The sequence below is a fragment of the Anas platyrhynchos genome, chromosome 1 (genome assembly GCF_047663525.1).
Source record: "Anas platyrhynchos isolate ZD024472 breed Pekin duck chromosome 1, IASCAAS_PekinDuck_T2T, whole genome shotgun sequence".
Lineage (NCBI taxonomy): Eukaryota > Metazoa > Chordata > Aves > Anseriformes > Anatidae > Anas > Anas platyrhynchos.
The window spans coordinates 126937813-126959022 of record NC_092587.1 but is presented as its reverse complement, the minus strand read 5'-3'; the positions used below and the strand labels follow the sequence as shown (position 1 = coordinate 126959022).

General features: G+C 40.8%; 1 protein-coding gene and 1 long non-coding RNA gene across 3 annotated transcripts; one reads left to right on the top strand and one right to left on the bottom strand.

Moving 5' to 3' along the window:
• Positions 1-2993: 2993 nt before the first annotated feature.
• Positions 2994-7603, bottom strand: LOC106015316 (uncharacterized). The gene is made up of 3 exons (XR_001187262.5): positions 7462-7603; positions 4115-7079; positions 2994-4033 (listed from the first exon to the last, which is right to left on the bottom strand). It is a non-coding gene; the product is annotated as an uncharacterized lncRNA (long non-coding RNA).
• A 74-nt stretch (positions 7604-7677) lies between these two features.
• PDHA1 (pyruvate dehydrogenase E1 subunit alpha 1) lies at positions 7678-21173 on the top strand. Of its 2 annotated transcripts, XM_027448327.3 has the most exons (12): positions 7678-7883; positions 9364-9378; positions 10664-10732; positions 11644-11817; positions 12491-12617; positions 16018-16109; positions 16316-16408; positions 17209-17364; positions 17558-17629; positions 18553-18620; positions 19549-19657; positions 20702-21173. In XM_027448327.3, exons 1-12 carry the CDS (start codon positions 7809-7811, stop codon positions 20864-20866), a joined length of 1215 nt encoding a protein of 404 aa, XP_027304128.2. In that variant the 5' UTR covers positions 7678-7808; the 3' UTR covers positions 20867-21173. The 2 variants fall into 2 exon arrangements, with proteins under 2 accessions (XP_027304128.2, XP_027304131.2); XM_027448330.3 differs by lacking the exon at positions 9364-9378 and having other exon boundaries at positions 7679-7883.
• Positions 21174-21210: the final 37 nt, after the last annotated feature.

Here is a 21210-nt window from a genome sequence, read left to right as displayed (position 1 = left end):
AAAAAAATCAGTTATGCGTAGGCCAAGATCAACACCAGGTTAAGACAAAACAGAATGAAAATCAACTGAATCAACACCCTGCTGCACCACCGCTTTATATTTCCACATCTTCTGCTATAAAAGCATGGAAAGAAGTGTGCAGGATGAATGAGGGAGCTCTTCAGCTGACCAAATCTACGTGTTCAGAAAGTCTGGAAAGATAACAGGAAAACTTACACTGGCTCAGATTTCCTTTGCTTCTGTTTTCTGATCTGCTCTTTTGGCTAAACTTCTCTTAGAAGAGCTATAAAACACCCCTGCTGGCAATCTACAACATTTACACCAATCTGGGTAAGCCAGCTGGATCACTTGTCTCAAACACTTTTCCAGCCACTAAGAAATGTTCTGTCACAACTTCTCTGCATCCATCTTTCCTTATTAGCTTTTCAAATGGTTGGTGGCCACACTATTGTGACCCAATATACCAAATCTGTAGACTAGTCTTTTCTTTCTCCATTTCAGTAATGTTCCCAAGAACAAAAGTAGGTAAAAATAATATTCAAATATTGTGCATCTCCTGGTTTCATCACTGCCTATTTCTGACAGATAACTGTGATTACTACCGATGAGTTTTCTCTATTAGAACTCCGTCAGGATTGTTAGTATTGGAAATTGATGTGTGGTCTTAATGTGCTCTAAAATGGGCTTACTTGACTATTTTTTCCAACATAAATCTTAAGATTTTTTCAAAGCATTGATTGAGCTGAATATCTGGAGAGCAGACTCTATGTTGATAGCTTAAAATGGTTTTAGCATTAAACTCTGGGGGGAAAAACATATAAAATGCATGAAAAACAAACAAACAAACAAACAAAAACAACCAAGATATAACTATCAACCCTTAAAATCTTAAGACTGTGTATTTCAGTTTTGCAGATTCTTTGTGGAAATTTACTTAACCAGATGCTTAGTCTGCTCATCTACACTAACTGAAAAAAATGATGAAAAATTAATGGAAAAAATAATGAACCCATGTCACAGGAGAACAAAAGAAATCGCTATCAGCCTTGCTGAAAATTACTGTCAGACTGCCATAGAAAAATATAACACAAGAATTTTCCTTGTCTGTACCCACTCTATCAGCTGGTCTGTTTCCTTATCAAAATGTACTTGCTTCAGGTAAATGGGTAGCAGAATTTTACAAGCTTGTTTTATTTGGTTAATATGTAAATCAAACTCATTTGAAATAGCAGTTTTATTCGAGGAGAAAAACAGCCACCTGCAAAAAAAAAAAAAAAAAAAAAAAAAAAAAAAAAGAGAGAAAATGTTCCAACAAGCATAATTTAAAGCAAATGAGTGACTATTGAGGTTTCTAATGGGAAAGAAAATTTGCCCTCAGCTGCATTATATGGCACCAGAAAGAGACTACTGGATTCTAGCTGCTGAAGGATCAGGGGAACACTGCTTGTTTGTGAAATACGAGACAGATGCTTGAAGAAAAAGCAGAGCAAAGGGACATGGTATCATGTGGTAGAAAGATCCAAGGCATAATTGTTGTTTAAAGTACCTGTGACTCTAAAGCAGTTGAAGTTAGTCAGACAAAAGCAAATAAATATTGCCTTATTTGGCAGACCGTAAGATTAACAAACACTTTAAAACAGTTTGTCTGTACCCAAGAAGGAATTCTTCATCGTGTTTACTTGTTTAAGAACAGCTAAGTTTAATCATGCCTTCCAAACTTTGAACATAGGACTTCTGCATATTTTTACAATCTTTAAATGATTTGCCTGCATTATGTCAAAGTGTTATAGACCTGTATATATGAATGCAAATATATGCACATCGATATGTTTGGAAGCTAATACGCAATGGGTTTGAGTTGCATATAGAAATCAATAGGAGATTTTTATTGATTTTGACTGTGTCTGGGGAAAACCTATAAAGTAAGAACCAGAATGGTAAATCGTGTTCTCATCGAGATGGTAGATGCACAGGTAACCCTTCCTGGCCTGCACCACCTGCTTTCTGAAGAGGCATTCCCATCTTTCTCCCACTCCTGTGGCTTTACAGTGAATCTTATGGCAAGTAAGTCTATGTTTGAAGCACCCCATGGTTCTTCAGGCAGACTCCTTGCTTGCAGGCAAGTGAGACACACTGGGGAGATACACAGCTGGAATCAAAACCCACATTTGTTCAGGACCAACCAGAAACATGAGCAATGCTGGGCTTTGCCTAGGACAGCTGACTGCCAGAGGCAACACAAAGGTCATGGCCTGGTGCTCATTTTGCCTGTGCCCTGGAAGGCTGTGCTGGGTGTCCACAGGACAGCAGTGCTCCTCGGGCAGGGCACACTGTCCATGCTCCCCATCTCCACCCAGGCCTTGTGAGCCACAAACAGCTCGGTTCTCCACCCCTTCCTGCCCCTAGCCCAGGACACATCTCCAAATTTTGTGTTGCCAGCTCAGTCTTGCTTGATAAAAGTCTTGAGGTAGTGCTGTGTTTGGTCACTTGTTCAGGACTTGCCTGGATGCTATCATGACAGATGGCACTCTAAGCAAACTTCAAACTTCTTTTTCAAAAGAAAACTAGTTATACAGCCAAAATATTCTTAGTTTCCAGGCCAGAGTCGTATGAAAACAACATTTAGAAAAAAAAAAAAGTCCAAATATTGACTGTAATGCTCATGATGAGGTAACACTAAACTGAGCTCTAACAAAGCTACACTTCATTTTAAAACCTAGGAACAAAGTAACAATGCAAGACTCATTCTAGTCATGTAGAAAGTCACATGCAGATTACCAGAAGAGATTCAGCAGTTTGGTGAAAGACAAAGTTCCCTTAAATTCTTGCATTCAAATGCTTTTCGATCATCCTGAAGAAACTCTATGTTCTTACTCAATTCACTCCACACATCCCTTTCCATTTGTACGCATTTGGAGTAGTCTTAATTGCATAATTGAGGGTAATTTTGAATGTTCTTAGTCATAACGGGGGGGGGGGGGGGGGGGAAAGAGAGAGAGAGAGAGAGAGAAGAATTTTTTAAAGCGTGGGATTAGAGAGTTGGATTTTATTCATAAGTCTTCCACAAATGGGCAAGAGTGTATTTTGGTATCAAAGCTCAGGAAGCCAAATTAAAGATCATCCTTAATTCTGTTATTTGTTTGATCTGCTTTCATAAACAAAACATTCCCTCACATAATTATTTGCAGATTTTCGGCACATGGATCCAGATGCATGCATGCTAAGTGGCACTCTATCGTTACTCAACCAGAGAAAGCAAAGGATGAATCAGAATCCACTGGGGGCTGTCAGAGACAATTTGGCTTCAGATCATGCAGGTCTGGCACCAAACCTTTTTGTGACAGGTGACCCTTGCCATATGCTATGGAAGCAGTGTGGATTTTCCAGTGGTGCCAAAAGCTTTGCAACCAGTACAGTTGAGTTTCTTTGTTGTGGGGACAGTTGTATAAATTTGACTCCCTTCCAGTCTAGGAGCTTCATTAAAACTAGATAAACATCAAAATTACTGGAGGACCAACCTAAACTAGGCACCTCTTCCCCCAAGGGAGACGGGACTGTGGGCAACAGCAACAGATTTGGTATAAACCACCAATTTCTTGTGCTCAGGGAAAGGAAGCAAACAGCCTAGATGCAACTGGGGAAGCAGTACCAAGCTGTCACACCCTTTCTGTAATGTAACAAGTTTATTTTCAGTTTGTTCCCTTAACATTATCCTAATACTTTCTCAAGTAACTAAGCAACCTCCAGTGCCTTACTGCTGAAAGGGTTTGAGTCACTGTTGGGGCTCTCGATAGGTTTTTGGTAGCTACTGGATGTAGCAGGAAGGGTAGCGGGTTGTCCTATCCCCTGTGCTGCAGTGCCACCTTACGGCACTTGTTCTACAAACGCCTTATTTTTTCCCTTACACCCACCGTGTTTTAATCTAATAAAATGCGGTGCAGGTAGCCCCGAGAGGGGGAAGCAGGTAGGACTTCAGAGAACTGTAGCTCCTTTAACAAAGTCTCTTCCATATGCCGAACCACAGACAAGAAAGCTGGAAGAAACATAATCTAATTAATACTGTTGCCTTAAAATTAACTAAAGCTAGAGCATTCCTGACAGGTATTTAACAAACCTGTTCTCGGAAATGTCCAGTGGCAAGAAGCCCAGGTCCAGTTCCTCACCAGCCCTTTTGCTGTGTTGCACACTCCACGCAGCTTACCTGCATCTCAGCTCTTGCTAGCTTTGGACCTCAATTCCTGCCCTCTTTACAGGGTTTTTTTCCTGTATAACAATTTCACATTTAAGAATCATTAACCAACTCTCCCCAAAATTTTCTTCGGATGATGCAATATCCATTCTTTAGCACTTTTTTCTGGGTCCTGTCTTCCAGGCCACTGATCACCTACATTCTTCTCATCTGGATTTTCTCCAGTGAGTTCATATCTTTTTTCAAAGCATATAGTTACACTTCACTCAAAACTGGGCATGATACTTTATCAGACGTTTTAGCCATGACCAAATAGAGAATAGAATCATGGAATCATAGAATGGCTTGGGCTGGAAAGGACCTTAAAGAACATCTAACTCCAGCCCCCTGCTGTAGGCAGAGATGCCACCCACTAGATCAGGTTGGCCAAGGCCGCATCAGCCTGGCCTTGAACACCTCCACAGATGGGGAACCCACATCTTCAAATGAAACTTCAAATGACGAGGCAAAGAGTGAACTCCTAATGTGTTTACAGACTGTAACCTTGTATGTGCCTTTAGATACTTCATTTCAGGTCAGAGGTCTCCCAAAAGCCCGTATTCAAAGAGGAATTATTCATGATTCTGACGGTGACAGAATGCTGACAAAACCTTTCCTCACAACATTCTGAGAGTTTCAAACTGAGCAAAGCTAAGCTCAAATAATCCTACAGCAGTTGGGCTAACCCACTATGGTAAAATAACATCTCTTTTCTCCCAGGAGTTCACTACGTAAATGAAGGCAGCCTTTTCAGCAGCAGTGCTCCTCTCCCTGTTGTAATACGGATTACTTGGAGGACTAGACAAAATACATAAAATAACGGGAAGCATGGAGACAAATGGCATGAACGGATAAAACTCAAAGAGGAAAAATTACATTATAAATTCAGTAGCATCTTGGCACTTCACTGTGTTCCAAATAATAATACAGGAATTTTATGATTCTAAATCAATCAGAATAGCAAACAGAAACCATAGCTTCTTCATCCATTTTTCTGTCACTGCTAGAAAGAAAACATCTGGAAGATCCTAGAAAACTACTTCTCTTCCAAAGCCCAGCAAATCCAAAGGAAACAAATCATCTGAAGAATTTTGACAATGTAATTAATCGTAATTCCTCCATAAATATAGAGTGCACATCCCAGTATTACAAGTCAGGAGTAGTGTTGCTGCCTATTACAGGAACTCCTCGAAAGTGTAAGAGTGAATGGGAATTGGTCAGAAGGGGTGAGAGTCAAAATAGAAAAAAAAAAAAAGTTTTTTTGGTAAGGGATGTAGAGGAGCAATGTGGACCTGAGAAAAGGAAGAGAGGAACAACAAAAGAAATGCCAGGTAAGAGAATCAAATGGGATAGGGGATGATAGAAAGAAAAATGGAAGGATATAAACCAAATGTAAACTCTGAAGAAGGAATAGCAACCAGAAAAGGATGGTTCCTGCTGAGCATTCTTAAACAGTCTTAGAAGTGGAGGATGCACCTGGAGTGGAGGCTGGTGATTCAGATTCTGAAGATGGAAAATGAACCAGGGCTACATTTGTTCTGTTTGATAACCTCACTCTTCCGTTCAGGCACAGGTCCTGGTCTCGTCGTTCACCTTTCAACCCCATCATCCCTCTGTGTGGTGCTGGAGCTACCTGGCCACTGCCCCCTGTGAAGAAGCCAGGGCGCAGCTCTGGCAGCTGCTCCCCGCCAGCAGTGGGGGTGAGGCTGTGCCTGCCCCATCCCAGCCCTCCCAAGTGGAGCCAGCTCACCAGACCACGCACGTTCCCGCACACCGCACCACCAAACACACTGCACAGCGTCACATCACCGTGCCACTGAATCCCCGCTAAGAAGGGCTGCTACGGCCTCGGCTTACTTCAAGCATTTGGGACTAAATAAGCACAAGGAATCATTACTACTGCCTTCTGCAGGCTGGATCTGGTGGCATGGGAAGAAGAAAAATCAGGCAGTGAACTGGCGACTTGTGAAATGAAGCAGGGATCGCTTCCTACTGGATGTAGACACAGTGAGCTGGGACAAGCCCTGAACGCCGGGTGCTCCCCCCTGCCTTTAACACGACGGCAGACGCTTGTAACGGCGGCTGCAATCCAAGCGAGTGATAACATTTCAGGATCACACCCCGAACGATAGAAAACAATGAGTTTTGGCCTCCTGTCACGCAACACACCCTTGATGTGGTAATACTAGAGTCACACATGGCAAGGTGCTCCATTATGAAACATTGCATAATCGTCTTCAGTAAGTAAATTATTTTCTATTGGCATTCTCTGCTTATGATTTATGTTTTCCTGGTCATTGTTTACCTCATTCATGAATTAGCTTTCTGCATTAGCTTTTTGGGGGGAGGGATTTAATTATTTCAACATGTTGTAAGAGTTTTTAATGGAGAAAACACATGAATATTGATGAAATAGCATGAAAAGTAAAAATGTCACAGGGGTAACATAATCAGTGCTTTACCATTTTTCCACAGGGGGATAAAAATGTATCCTTTCCCATCAAAAATAACTACATTATATGACTATTAGAAGTGTTCATAACATGTTTGTCTATAGGTGCATAATTAGAAACATTTCTCCACTTTTTTATTTCATGTGATGAAGGAATAGGTAGATTATACTGAACTTGGAATAAGCTTGACAGCATTTTTTTTGTAATAAAAACAGATTTTTTTCCTTGAGCAGGTCCATGTCCATAGTTAACAATTGTACATAGGTCTCCTGAAACCTTTATGTCATAGTGCTGCCATTTGAAGATGTTGTATTTGAGTTTCTCAACATGCTTTCCATCTTGCATATGGACACCAGTAGTACACTTTACTCTCTTGAGCAGAAGCAGATGAGCGTTATCTACAGAATAACAGAACACAAGAATAAAATCATGAGTGCTTCTTCTGCTGCACACCACAGGGAACTCTGACAGCCTCACCATCCTTCCCAGGCAAATGACCTAGGCTCTATGTGCCCTCAGCTGTGACCAGAGGCCAGTTTTCTGAACGAGAAAAAATTTGCTCAACAAATATGGATTAATAAGAACAAAAGCTGGGTGTGTAGGAGAGGGCAGGAGGGGTGCCAATGTTACACAGAGGTAGCATAATGAAGAGGACAGGGCCAAGAACACCTTGCTAGCGTAAGAGAGGGAAGAAACAGCAGCGGGCTCTGCTGAGAGAGGTTGCAGAGAATGTTACAGTGCAGGGTCACCCCAGGGAGTGCCTCAGCTTCCCCTGCCCACCTCTGGGTGCTGCCAGGCGGCTCGGGAAATCCTGCAACACGCGTGGACAGCCGGATTTCTGGGGAACACTCCCCACAGCCCCCCCGGGCCCTTCCTTTCTCTAGAGAGAACCCCCCTTCAGGCATTTATACAAATTTCGCCCTCAGCCCTGACAGAAACCCTGACAGAACCCCTGACAGAACCCCTAACGGCCCCAACCGCCACCGGGCATGCGCGCAGGGGCCGCGGGGGGCGGGCGCTTGGGCGGGCTCGGCGGTGGCGGCTGCGCGGCTGCGGCTTGAAGGAGACTCGAGGACGGGGCCCAGCACGGTGCCGGTGCCGCCGCCGCCGCCCTCCCTCCCCGCTCCATGCGCAAGATGCTGCTGGCCGCCCTCTCCCGAGTGCTGCCCGGCCCGGCCGCCGCCGCCGCCGCCGGCAGGACGGTGAGGGGGAGGCCGTTACCCGGGGGGCGGGGGTAACGGCCCCAACGGTCGCTGAGGGGGGGAGGCGCGCGCTGCCTCAGGGAGGGGGGGGGCTGCTGGTGTGGGGGGGCTGACGGAGAAACAGCAATCATAATAAGAAATTATCAGTAATAATAAAGGGGTTTCAGGGCTCTGCTCTGCCAGCTCTGTGCCAAAGGCTGCATAAAAATAAAGTCAAGATGGTCGCTGTGTGTGTGGGGGGGGTGTCTGTAAGCAGCCGGGCTCTGACTGCGCTCGCAAACCGGAGCGTACCTCAGGTGTCCCGCTCGCCTGACGCCAGGGCAGGGCCGGTTTCCGTGTTGAGGTTAATATTTAGGGAAGTGCGCCATGTGCACGGCGAGTGCTGTCACACGGGGCGAGGACGTGCCGCCCCAGTGCTGGCTGGAGCACGGCCAGGGTGCGGCCTGGAGGCTGGCACCCATAGGTGCCCCGTCCAGAGGCTCCTGGTGCGCGATCTAAATTAGGTATAAAACACAGCGATCCCTTTTTGAAGGCCTTTTGCAGGCCCACTTCAAAATTCCCCCACCCTGGCCCCTTTTTGGAGTGCTTTGCCTTTGCTCAAATAGCGATCATTTGAGCTCTTCCTGAATTTTAGTTCAAATTGTGTTATTTCATGGCATTTGTGCTTCATTTCATCTCTTTCATGTGAAACATTTTCACAATTCTCTTCTACTTTCTCATTATTATTCCATTATAACGACTGTGGCCATGAGGAGAAAATAATCTAGCTGACAAAAAGGCACATTGGCAAGATCATATATTTTGTTTTTGGCAGTGTTAAAGGGTGCTTTTTGGTAATTGAGATCAATAGCCTTTTCGACGTTGAGAGCATATCTCTTACTGTGCTCCTGAAGTAATTCACTTGCCTAGTAATTTCTTGCCCTGGCACGAAAGCCTGTGGGTGGCTGGTTTCACGGGAATGGCATGAGAGAGTAGGTTCATCAGCAAATCTTTCTCTGTGCGTTGGGACTGTATGGAATATGCATCTGAAGGTATTCCTTAATTTACAGCTAGATTGCATTAAAATTTACAGATGGATGCCAAAAACTTGTTCCTTACTGCATGTACTTGGACTGCTTTTGACACGCTGTGCTTTCCTAGATGTCCAAACCAGACCCATTTTGGATATCTTAATGTAGTGTTTTGGATCCTAGTGACTGACAAATATGCAAAGATTTCTCTTTACTTGTTCTTAGGCATTTATAACACAGGCATAAAATAGCAAATAAATAGCAGCAGTCTTAATCCATTAGGCAGCGTTTTATACCTGTTTTGATCATATTATTAAGTGTAAAGATAGTTTTCTGTGACTCAGAGCTTACCTGTAAACTGTATTGCAGTTTGTTAATAATGTGCTGATTTCTCCTCCCCCAATGGTTTGTTACAGTTACTTACTCTTTTTTTCTTTATCCTTTTTCCCTTCCAAATGCTGCTAACCTAGGGAGCTGTTAGTGAGGTAAGGCCTAAACCAGTTTGGTCAAGGTTTTCTGTCTTTATTTTTTTTAACGTGTACTGGCCATGTATTAAGAACTTTTGTACAGACTGCCTCGCATTGCTTTCGTGTAGTGCTCAGGGCTGGGATCAGACCAGGCCGGCCTCCAAAGGTCCCTTCCAACCTCAGCCCTTCGGTGGTTCTGCGAATAGTAAACTCTTGACAGACTTCCAGCTCTAGAACTAAAATAGCTTTTTATCGCTGATAATACTGTTGCATTATGGTAAACAGTGTGGAAACCTGGTTTAAATTTAAAATCTTCAAACATTTAATCTGATAATGTTGGGGGGATGGGAGATCATGATAGCCAAATCAAATAGGCAATGGTAGATAATGAAGAAGGATTAAGAAAATTTCTCCTGGCCTTTTTCCAAATTTTATATCTATCAATCATACCATTGTTGGAGACACAGGACTGGATAGTCTCAAAATTTTGAAAGAATGAACCTTGATCTAAGTGTATGCAAATTCCAGAGTTGAATAAGCTACAGAAATTTATGGGTAACTTAATTAGCAATATGATTTTGCTGCTAAAGATCAAGTGCACTCCTTATGGCCACAAGGTGTGCATGAATAGATGAAGTAAATTTATTCAAGAACACCAGTTATCGGTCAGGTAATAATAGCCTGTATTCACACTGTTAGAAAAGACATCAGTATTTGTTTAAACATCTTTCTTGTCTCTCCCTTACTCTGCCAGCCATTCTGTACTTGTGTATTTCATGTATCCTCAGGTAGTGGCCATGCTATTACCCACTTACATAGTACTCTCCTTCTTCACTGCTTGTTGCCTTGCATCCACCCACCTTCTTTTCCTGTTAAAAGGAAAGAGCAATTGTAATTCACGTTCCACACATCTGACGTGTTTTGTTTTTTTTTCCAAAGAAAGTTTTTGTTCTGTCAAGGTGAAATTCCAGTCAGTGCCAAGAGCCATTGAAATATGCAGTAGTTGTGTAGAAGAGTATGTATTTTTAGGATTTTTATGCTCTTCACGGTATTTTGAAGCTTATAGGTTTTCTTTAATTAATCAAGGATATAATTTCTAATCTTAATTTCAAATCCTGTGTTTTAAAGGAGTTCTAGTACGTATGTACAAAATGAAAGTTCTCTAATACTATAAGGATATGCCACCGGAGAGTTTCATTAAAAATTATTTCAATTTGGGTGTTAGAATTTGACAATTCATTTGCTTTATCTTGTAATTATATTTCAATGTTGCTCATATTTGTTTTTGTGTTTTTTTTTTAAGGCTTCTCGAGTGATGGTAGCATCACGTAACTATGCAGACTTTGCAAATGAAGCTACATTTGAAATCAAGGTAATGATGAAGCTGAAGGCTTTATACTGGTATTCTTTGTAAGCACTGTTGTAGATCTTGAAATGATGGATGTTTAAATTAGAAGAGTTTTTAGAACCAAGCCCTGTACTACCTGGCCTGATTTTTAGATGGAGCTGGAAGCATGCTGCTTGGAAGTGTGTGGTTGTGTGACTGTGTTAATTCAAAGTAAAGTAGTGTGCAAGTGCATTGTATGAAATTCCTCAGGGCATTGTCGGAGTTGCTCTAACACAAAATGTCATGTAACCTGTAAAGCAGTATTTTGCCCATCTGTGTTGACAGAGCTATTTGTTGGTCCCTTCCGCTGGACTGGAAGGATTTTTGGTATGGGTACCTAAAATCAGCCCTCCACGCAGCTCAGGATAGGCCATGGTTTGGGGAGGAATTGTTGTGGTATGTGTTGTGGTTTGGCCAGTGGGGTGGCTGCTGCCGCAGCAGTTTATAGCTGTGGGTAAAAGTGGTTGTAGAAGAGGTGAGGTCCAGACTTAAGACCAGATCTTAAAAACTCCCACAGAGGAAACTCCTGTCTTGTCACTTCACTAAGCCTATGTGCATCTTGTCAAGTATTTGGAATACAATAACCATGGAAATGAGCTTTTCTAGCATTTCATGAGCACTTAACTTCACCTGCTGGTAGTAGGAGCTATAAGCTTTCATTTTGTGAATGGAAATCTGTCTTTATTGAAAGTAAAGCTTTTATTTTCCTGAATTTGGAAACGGTGCATAAATTTTGTACTTTGTTTGACCTGGGCATTTAGGTTTTGCTGGCCTTCTTTTTAAAAAGGTATTACAACCAGGATTTGAAAATGGTGTGGCATTTTTAAAAAAAAAAAAAAAGTGATAGAAATGGGATCAGCTACTTTCAAGAAATAAATACTTGTTCAACTTTGCAGAAATGTGACCTTCACCGCCTGGAAGAAGGCCCTAGTACCACGGCAGTGATGACTCGAGAGGAGGGGCTCCATTACTACAAGACGATGCAGACCATACGACGCATGGAGCTGAAGTCTGACCAGCTGTACAAGCAGAAGATTATTCGTGGCTTCTGCCACTTGTATGATGGTCAGGTGAGATTCTCCATTCCTTCCCCCCTCCCAAGATGTTTTTATATTGTCTTGCCATAGTTACGTAGGGATTTGAATAGATGGGAGAGTAAATCTATAACTGGGTGTCTGTGTAGAATGGCTGAAGTTGTCGTGGGATCTGTGATTTGGTTCTTTATTTCTTTAAAACCTGTCTGTGAGCGCACAAGGGAATCCCTGGGGTCTTGAGACAGCAATAGGAAGAGAGAGAAGGCAGGTTTTTGTTCCAGTGGTTCGTAGATCAGGTACCCACTATAAAACAAGAGTCAGGAGAAAGAACTTCCTGAACTTGGTGAAACTTTGCTGTCTGTCCATCCTCTGCCCATTTTTGAATTGCAATTATTTAGATACTTCATTTGGGAGATGTGTTTAGGAAAAAGCTTGCGCGTCTTTTTAGCTTCTCATATTCCTCCTGTCTAATTTTGTTGGCTGCAGACAGGACAGGTTGGAATATAGAGCCCAAGGATGTTGTAGCTCCAGATTTTGGACAAACAGGCCTAACATCACCTTTGTATTCAAGGCAGCCTTCTGTAGCTGTGCTTTTTCTCTTTTCTCCTTTATTTCTTGTAGGGGCACCAAAGGTAGACCTTGCCACGCTGCTGACTGTGGAAACTCTGTGCTTTTCTTCATTGCTAAACTTACTTTTCATCTGTAACAGGAGGCTTGCTGCGTAGGGCTTGAAGTTGCCATAAAGCCTACAGACCACGTGATCACAGCGTACAGAGCTCACGGTTTTACCTATGCACGAGGTGTTCCCGTTCGAGAAATTCTTGCTGAGCTTACAGGTACGTGCTGAGTAGAATGAGGATTCACGTGCTGCTGTACTCACATCAGACTTTTTTTACTCAAATTCAAAATGCTGTTGATGTACAAAGTGTACTGGGGCTTCAGAAGTAATTTAGGGATATAGTAGAAAATCTTTTTTAATTTATGATGCAGCCACTTCTTATAATAAAACGTAAGTCATAAGCTGGTCATATGCCTTCCAAGGCATAACTTTAGAAAACTTCTTGATACTGTATGCAATGTTTGATGTGCTGTAGCAGCTTGCTTAAATGAAGCTTGCTAGCGGTTGTCATTTATTCTCAATATGGCAGGGTATTACCTTTTCTTGGAGGCAGACTTGAATTTTCTGAATTATGCTGCTGAAGTCTTAGACTGGTAGGCACTGCTTGTAATGATAAAATGAATGGTTTGGGAAATTTGTGACTCTTTTTGAAAAACAAGAGCATGACATGGTGATGTCTACCTAAATTTTTGCGGAAAGGAGGTGGTTATTGACAGTCAGATTGTAAGGGGAGCAGGCAAGAGGAGTGGGTCAGCCTGCTGAGATCTGCGTACTGATGTCAGAAGTGAAAAATTAACAAGGAATTCGAAGGCCTTTGTATGCTGCTGGTATTATGAATCATTGCTGTAATGAAGACTTAATCTGAGCATTTGCATGCTTGAAACATTAATACAGAAAAGCACATTATGGAGATAGAGAAGAGGTATGGCTTTATATACTAAGATAGCATGTGTTTGACTTGCCAAATGTTGTTAGGTACAGGTAAGGAAGAAAGTAAAGAAGGAAACTTTGTTGACTGAGGTCTGTTATTGGACCTGAAACCATAAATATCGGTGATGTTATTGTCTAATTTACTTCTCAATGCATCATATTCTATAGCATTACACTTGGTTTTAGTGGAGCCCTTTTAAGGGGGGAAGAACAGCAGCAGTACAGAGACCGTTGTTCCAAGAATGGTGCTTGGGGCAAGTTTCTGGATAGGTGTGCCACTGGAGTTCATTTTTAAGAACAAAGATCTTGACTGAAAAATGCAAAACTGAAAGATAGCCTGAGTTACAGTGACCAGGAAGTGACAGAGTTTAAAAATGTTTGAACGAGCAGGAGGCAGAGTCAACCAAAGACTAATAGGTAAGATCATCCTATGGGAAACAAACTGTAGGAAAGAATTGTTTGGGAGAATTGACAGTTCCCTGAGGAATGATATTGTGGAGACCAGGTTGTTCTAGGAGGAGTAGAAAGAATAGGGAAAAGTGACTGTGGTAAATTAGGAATTGCAACTAAGCTAAAATACAAGAGGTACAAGAGGAAGGGTTGTACAAAAATGTGAAGGAAGGTTACTGATGTTTAAATGTAAAACAGTATTTTTATGATGAAAATTAATCTTTGTTTGGTTTGTGTTTTTTTTATTTGGACTTTTTTTTTTTTTGCTTTGGCCCTAGCTGCAGAATCTGTCGAAGCCCATGTGAAACCACTTCATGGGCATAGTAAAAGTACAAAGAAGACCAATAATAAAAATGATTCACCCTTAAGAAAGGGAAGTACAGATTCCAGAGCAGCACCAGCATTCTACTTCTAAAACAACCGCCAACCCTAAGGCAAAATAAGCAAACTGTGCTTAGAAGTAAAATACAAGCCTTTATGATTAAGTTTAAAAAGCAGATTATGGTAAGAAATGTAAGAAGTGGCACAGGCTGATGAGAAATTGTGTGTTCTTAGATTAGCTGGGCCTGGTCCACCTGACCAATTTAAGAAAACTTCTTGCAGCTCAAACTTGCTTTAGGCAAAAATTTCTGTAATTTAAATCAGTGCTGCATCTGAAAGTATTGGATTTACAGTTATATTTTAAAAAGTAAATGGAGAAAAAATAGAGAAATAAAGCAGTTGGCCACAGTCTATTCCTGGAGAAGATGATTAAATTATGCTGTGAGTACTTTATTACCTAAAAGGTGACATTAAGAGCCAACATAATTTGCCAAAGTACATTATGTTAAACCAATCTAATTTCCTCTTCTGAGAGGAAACAGAACTAATGGACAAGGAAGAAACACACAGATGTCAAGCTTTCCTTATTATTGTTTAGTAAGTCTTTTGACGGTAGCAGCTGTGATCCTGTATAAGAAATTTCACATAAGTCATGATTTGGTAATGTAGCTGGAAAACCACTGATTATCAAAGTTCTTGTTGAACTAGACAGGTGTATTCAGCAGGGTTTAAGGTTGCTCTGCTGCCTACACAGTGTAGTTCTGTTCATAGTTAAGAGAACAGTGTGGAGGATTGCACTTGCTGAATTGGTGGAAGATAGCAAGCCTTGTGTTGGGGAGAGATGGGCTTGAGAGGTTGCTTTTTGACAGCTATACATTGTTGCGATACATTTTATTAAATGAAAATAATCTTAATGCTTAGCATCTGTAGGACCTCAGCTGGAGGGCAGTATTCTTGCTGGTTTTGATAACTGGTTTGGCAGCTAACAAAAATTAACTCTTTACCTTGTTTCTGTGGGAAGAGGAGATAACAGCAAAGAAAAAGTCTGATTTTTGAAATTGTAAAAGGCACCTTTTAAATAAAAAGTGGGTTGGATTTGGAATGGTATTGGAGTGTTTTACTTTCAGGTACTGATGGCAGCAGTGAGTTTGCTCTTTTAGTGCACTGTCATGGATGCTACCTTTGTCTTCCAACTACGTTTGAGTACACTTAATGTGTATTTGAAAAAGTTACTCATTTGATGGGACTTCTTGTGGTGCTTCACGGGCTGCCAGTTATCTGTAAACGACAGCTTGAATACTGCTGGGCTATGTATTGATGTTTATATGGAGGGTGGGAGTTGTGTTGTTGTATGGCTGTTGGTTTTCTTATTTTTTATTTTGAATCTGTAATTTTTACTTCTGGTTATTGTCAAAGAGAAGACATAGATTATTGCAATTATTTTGGAACTGTTCATATTTCTACTGCAGAAGCAAGAATTAAAAAGGACTGTATATGTACTTCTTGTTACAGTAGCATAGGTTACAGGTATGAGAAATGTAGACTGTGTTGGTTATTTAGAAAAATAAAATCACTACTTTGCTAGAGAGTGCTTTTGTGTTGAGGACACTGAAATTCCTTGGGTGGCTTTGAAGTTTCTTCATAAATCTCGTTTTGTATTTCTTGAAATGTTTTCATGATCGTTCTTCCTCCTGGTTATTTATTTATTTAGATAGATAGATACATTTAAATGTAAACTCTGCAGATAGAGGCCATTATGTCCTTGGGAATCAATGTGTTACCTCTACTGAGGTGAATCTGGTGACAAATACAATGTTGTCTTAGGGTTGTTACCTTTTAAAGGATCAGATTAGATGTTACCATTTGTATAGTATTTTTCCTCTGAAAAAATAAATCCCTTTTTGATCATGTTTCAGGTCGAAAAGGAGGATGTGTGAAGGGAAAAGGAGGATCAATGCACATGTATACCAAAAACTTCTACGGTGGTAATGGTATTGTTGGCGCTCAGGTATGTACATGATTTCTACTTTAAAACACAAGTTGAATTTGGCTTGTGTCCCATGCCACTGTTTCCTCTCTGTGTTGGTAACAACTCTTCATTCCTTGAGCAGATCCTTAACACAGTAAATGTCTCTTGACATTTCACCAGCTACTTGTTTTCAGCTCCTCTGAACATTGTTCTAAATTTTTGCCTTCTCCTGTGCTCTGTGACAGGTTCCTCTTGGAGCTGGGATTGCTCTGGCCTGTAAATACTTTGGTAAAAACGAAGTCTGTCTGACTTTATATGGGGATGGTGCAGCCAATCAGGTAAACGAGCTTTGTTTAAATGTGGCTCTGTGAGGAGTGTGTCTGTGGGTAATCTGTTTTCACTCCGTGAACCATGAGCTCTGCCTTTTTGCAAGGTAGCAGGAGCACATCTTTAGCCTGTTCAGAGTCTGCAACCCAGACAACATCTGTCTTGGAACTAAAAACAAGATTTTATGTTGGACTTCCTGCTGCAAGAATGCTTTATTAAAGAAGGCCACTGATACCAAGTGTCTTGCAGAGCTGCTTCAGACATTCGGACAGTTGTTTTCATATTTTGGGCAGAAAAATTAAGCCAGATAAGAAATCAGTGTTTTAGAGTGCAGTGTTGATGTATCTTGCCACTTCAAAAACACAGGTTAAGGGCTCAGCTCTTGTTTTTCTTCTGTGTTAAGAGTTAAAGTCGTAAGGCTGATGCAGTCGATGTGGTTGAACTTTTCTTTTACTTTGCTGTAGCAGTGCCCTGCCAAGTTAATCAATCAAGAAGTTTCTTATGACTATTCGTAAAATACTTTGATTAAAGTAGGTTTTGTGCTATCAGAACATGGATACTAAAATAGGTTTAAAAAAATAATAGGTTTAAACATACAGAGGATCTATGAACTATTAGTTGAGGTGACAGTTACCTTACCAGGTAACTTCTCTCTTATTCCTGCTGAGCTGCAGCGAGTAGCTGCTTTCAGATTACTTTTAGTGTTAGAAGTTTTACTAGTTAGACATCTGCAGCTGAATGATTTTTCATTAGAGCCTCATGCTTGCAGTCTGAGCTCCCTGACTAGAAATAACTTCTCCTTTTCTTTCAGGGCCAGATATTTGAAACATACAACATGGCAGCCTTGTGGAAATTGCCTTGTGTTTTCATCTGTGAGAACAATCGGTATGGGATGGGAACTTCGGTTGAAAGAGCTGCAGCCAGTACGGACTACTACAAAAGAGGAGACTTCATTCCAGGGCTCAGGGTGAGTGCAACTCCAGTTTGTTCTGAGGCGTGCAAGTATGTGCAGTAAATGTATTTCTCGGTATATTTATAAATACTCTTAAAAATAGGAAAACTTGAAATTGAATTCCTGTTGCACTTACAATACGGAAGTACTGAACTTGCAGGCTAGTTTTTGGCAATTCTTTGGCTCAACTTGCTGTTCTGTGTCTCAGGTGGATGGCATGGATGTTCTATGTGTCCGAGAAGCAACCAAGTTTGCAACTGAGCACTGCAGAGCTGGAAAAGTAAGTCAATAGCCACTCCTCTACCATAGGTGGAAGTCGTAGCAATAGTTGCTGCATAAAATATTTCTCATCTAGCCCAGTTTTCTGTAGTAGCTATGACTTGTTTGACATTCATTTCCTTTTTTCTCCACCAAATGGAACCTGGGAGTCATTGAGAGTTCTTTTAATACTGTTAGGATTGTTTACATGCAATTGGTATTAATGAAGCTAGAAGAAAAAAAATCACAGACCTGGTACCCTGTTAACTTCTTCCTGCTTTCTATCTTACTTAAATTCTGCTTAAAACGTGTGGACTGTTAGACAGCTGTGTTCTTGTGAAGAGATTTCTTAGGGTAAGTGGCAAGGAAAACAATTCTATATTTGCAACAAAGGGAAAGTGAAGTTCTGTGAGACTTGATACAAGCTGATAAGAGATCTATTTTTATATACCTCCCTAGCAATGCATACAGAACTAGATAAAACCTTAAGGTTTTTCAGCACAAGTGTCTGTCACCCAAGTATGATACATTGGTTCTCACATTTGTTGAAATATTTAGCAAAATGATATTTACGCTTGGAATGCACAGCATGAAAAGAAGAAAATTTCATAAAGAAGAACTAGTTTCTGCTAGTTACAGTCTTAAAGTGAAAATAATAGGTGATTTGAAGTAGTCTGGGTAGTGGTTCAGTGGCATTGGGAGGGACCAAATGGTGTAATACTGCTCAATAAAAACACGGAAGTAAAGGCTAGTAGTATCAACATAATCTTATTTGAAAAGTTACGTTTCATTTTACTAGTTGCCATAATGTTATGTGAATTAATTAAACTAAGAAAACTGCATTAAAATCATTTGTCATTGGTGCAGTATTGCTATAGGTGAGCTGCTATAATAACACAGCGATTGCTCGAGGTGATAATGCTCTGCATCTCCTGTCTTTTTGAGGGTCCTATCGTGATGGAGTTGCAGACATACCGTTACCACGGCCACAGTATGAGTGACCCTGGAATAAGGTACTGTGAAATACTTTATTGGTATTTGCTGAAAATAATTAAGTATTGATGGTCAAAATCAGGAAACTGTCATGGATTTGGTGTTTAAATCCAGTGTGAAGTGCGTAAAGGTAGTCACGATGAAATAAATCACTGCCCAGTCTGGTCACTCATCTCATCACTCAGTGGGTAATCAGGGGCAATGTAACATACACGTTTTATTTGCACTGGTAGGAAATTTAGTTCTAGAACAAGAGCTGAGTTTGTTAAATTTCTGTACTTTTTATTAATGAATTCTGCATTCAGTGTGAGTTTATGGTGTGTTAAAAGCAAGCTTTGACTGAAAAGCAGCGCACTTCTCTAGGGTTTTTAGAGTATATAAAATCCTCTAACTTAAAAGTATAACAACAGATGGAGTCAAATGGAATACTTAAAAAATACAAACATAGAGATGCTAGAAAGATTTGGGCACTGTGTGCCATCTGACAAACTTGAACTGACCTACATGAAGTAGGGTGTGTCTTAACACATCATCAGAAACTTGTAGTGAAATGGAGTTTTTCATTGATTGAGCTCATGAAACACGTCACACACTGTGTGACCCACCTAACGCCACAGCAAGCCACCAAGCCCCACTGTTATTTCTCCTCAGAGGAGATGGGGAGGGGGAAGTGCTACCTCTATAGGTAACTGTCTCAGGCTGTGATAGCTTCCCTTTCCCTGCCTGCATTATATTCAAGTCTGTATCTACTTCAGCTCAGCATCCACTTTCAAATCTAAGAAGTGTTCTAGATGTGGTTGTGCAGTAATGAATGTTGCTGTATTTTCATTGTGTTCCTGACAATTCTTTGGTCATGCCTCTTCTGTAAAAGGGAGCTGTGTCCAGAACCTCACTTCTGTTCAAGGACACCACTAAAGGCTACCGTCTCTTTGCTTGTCTCACTCCTAGCTATCGTACTAGAGAAGAAATCCAGGAAGTGAGAAGCAAAAGTGATCCCATTACTTTGCTGAAGGACAGAATGATCAACAATAACCTTGCAAGCATCGAAGAATTAAAGGTATGACTTTAAATTGATGTTTAAGCCAACTCTTGTGCATTCACATACTAGTTATCTGAGAAACATATTTACACTGCGTTGTGTATCATCACTCGTTCTTTCAGGGTTTTTTGTTGGAATATATTTTTTTGGAATATAACTTGTTGGGCTACTCTACTGTGAAATTTCATTGTAGACCAGCTAATGAGACTACTCATTACATTGAATGAGCTGAAACAGCATAGCTCAGTGCAAGGCTCTTCAAATAAATCTATTGTCATACTAAGATCTAGAAATCAAACTTGCTCATATGAGCTAGAAAGGAGGCAAGTCTCTGAACTCGCGGTGTCTTAACAGTGGCAAAGGTCATTGGTTGTGAACAAGCCAGAAACCCTCAAAGCAAATATTCTAAAACTTCTGATCAATTTTGTTTTTAAAATAAAACAAAGAAAATGCTTCTAGTGAAATCTTACAATGCCCAGTGTAGCTGCTGCTGTATATGTTACCGACCTCAACATCTTTTGTATGTAAAGTGACAAAGAATATATGGACAGTTAAAGGTTAAGCTACAAATAGAACGTGTCATATACTTAGCCCTCTCATGTATGGGTTACCAAGTTTATCACTACTGAAAAAAATTATTTCTATGAAAGACCTGTGTGGAAGGTAATACAGTAATAGCAAGCAAAGGTGGTATTGAGATCTACTTACACCTTATGAAGGTCTCTCTGCATCTAAAGTGATGGGTTGCATGGTGATAAACTGACTGACAGGGTTGCAGTAAAAGTTGGCTGCATTCTTACTGTTTTGCAGGCTCAGAATTCAAAACGAAAAATGCTCGGTGTGGTCATGTTCCTCTATGAATAAGTTAGTTGTCCTGTCTAAAGGGACAAATGCTTCACTTTAGTAGGGAGGGACATTCCACATTTTTTTTTAGGTCTGTTATAGACAGTGTTAACACAAAGTCCAGCCAAAGTCTGGCTTCATCACTGCTTTTAACTAACTTCAAGATTAGGATGCTTTTTCTGAGCTGACTTCAAATTAACATCTCGTTTCTTCATTTAGGAAATTGATGTGGCAGTGAGAAAGGAGATAGAGGAAGCTGCTCAGTTTGCTACCACTGACCCAGAGCCACCACTGGAAGAACTAGGAAACCACATTTACTACAACGAGCCACCCTTTGAAGTGCGTGGCCCAAACCAGTGGATAAAGTACAAGTCTGTCAGCTAAAGGCCTTTTTATTGGGCATAACTTATTCATAAGAATAAGTGAATGCATTACAAGAACTGTAATGACTCAGAAATAAACCTTGATCTTATTTAAAAGCTCTTTCAAATAAGGAGGGGTTGTGTAAGGCTGTCCATCAAAGTATGGGTTGTCTTAAACACGCCTGAATGTTGTTTTGGAAGGAGCTGCATTAAGAGAAAGCAATGGTTTATTTAAATTGCTATGTATTTGCTTTATAAACTTTCCTTTGGAGTGCTGTATGTGTCATGTACAGTGTAAAGACAAAAAATTAAACTTCAATAACATTTAACTTGGTTGTCTGTTTGCATCATTTCTTTATGAACCAA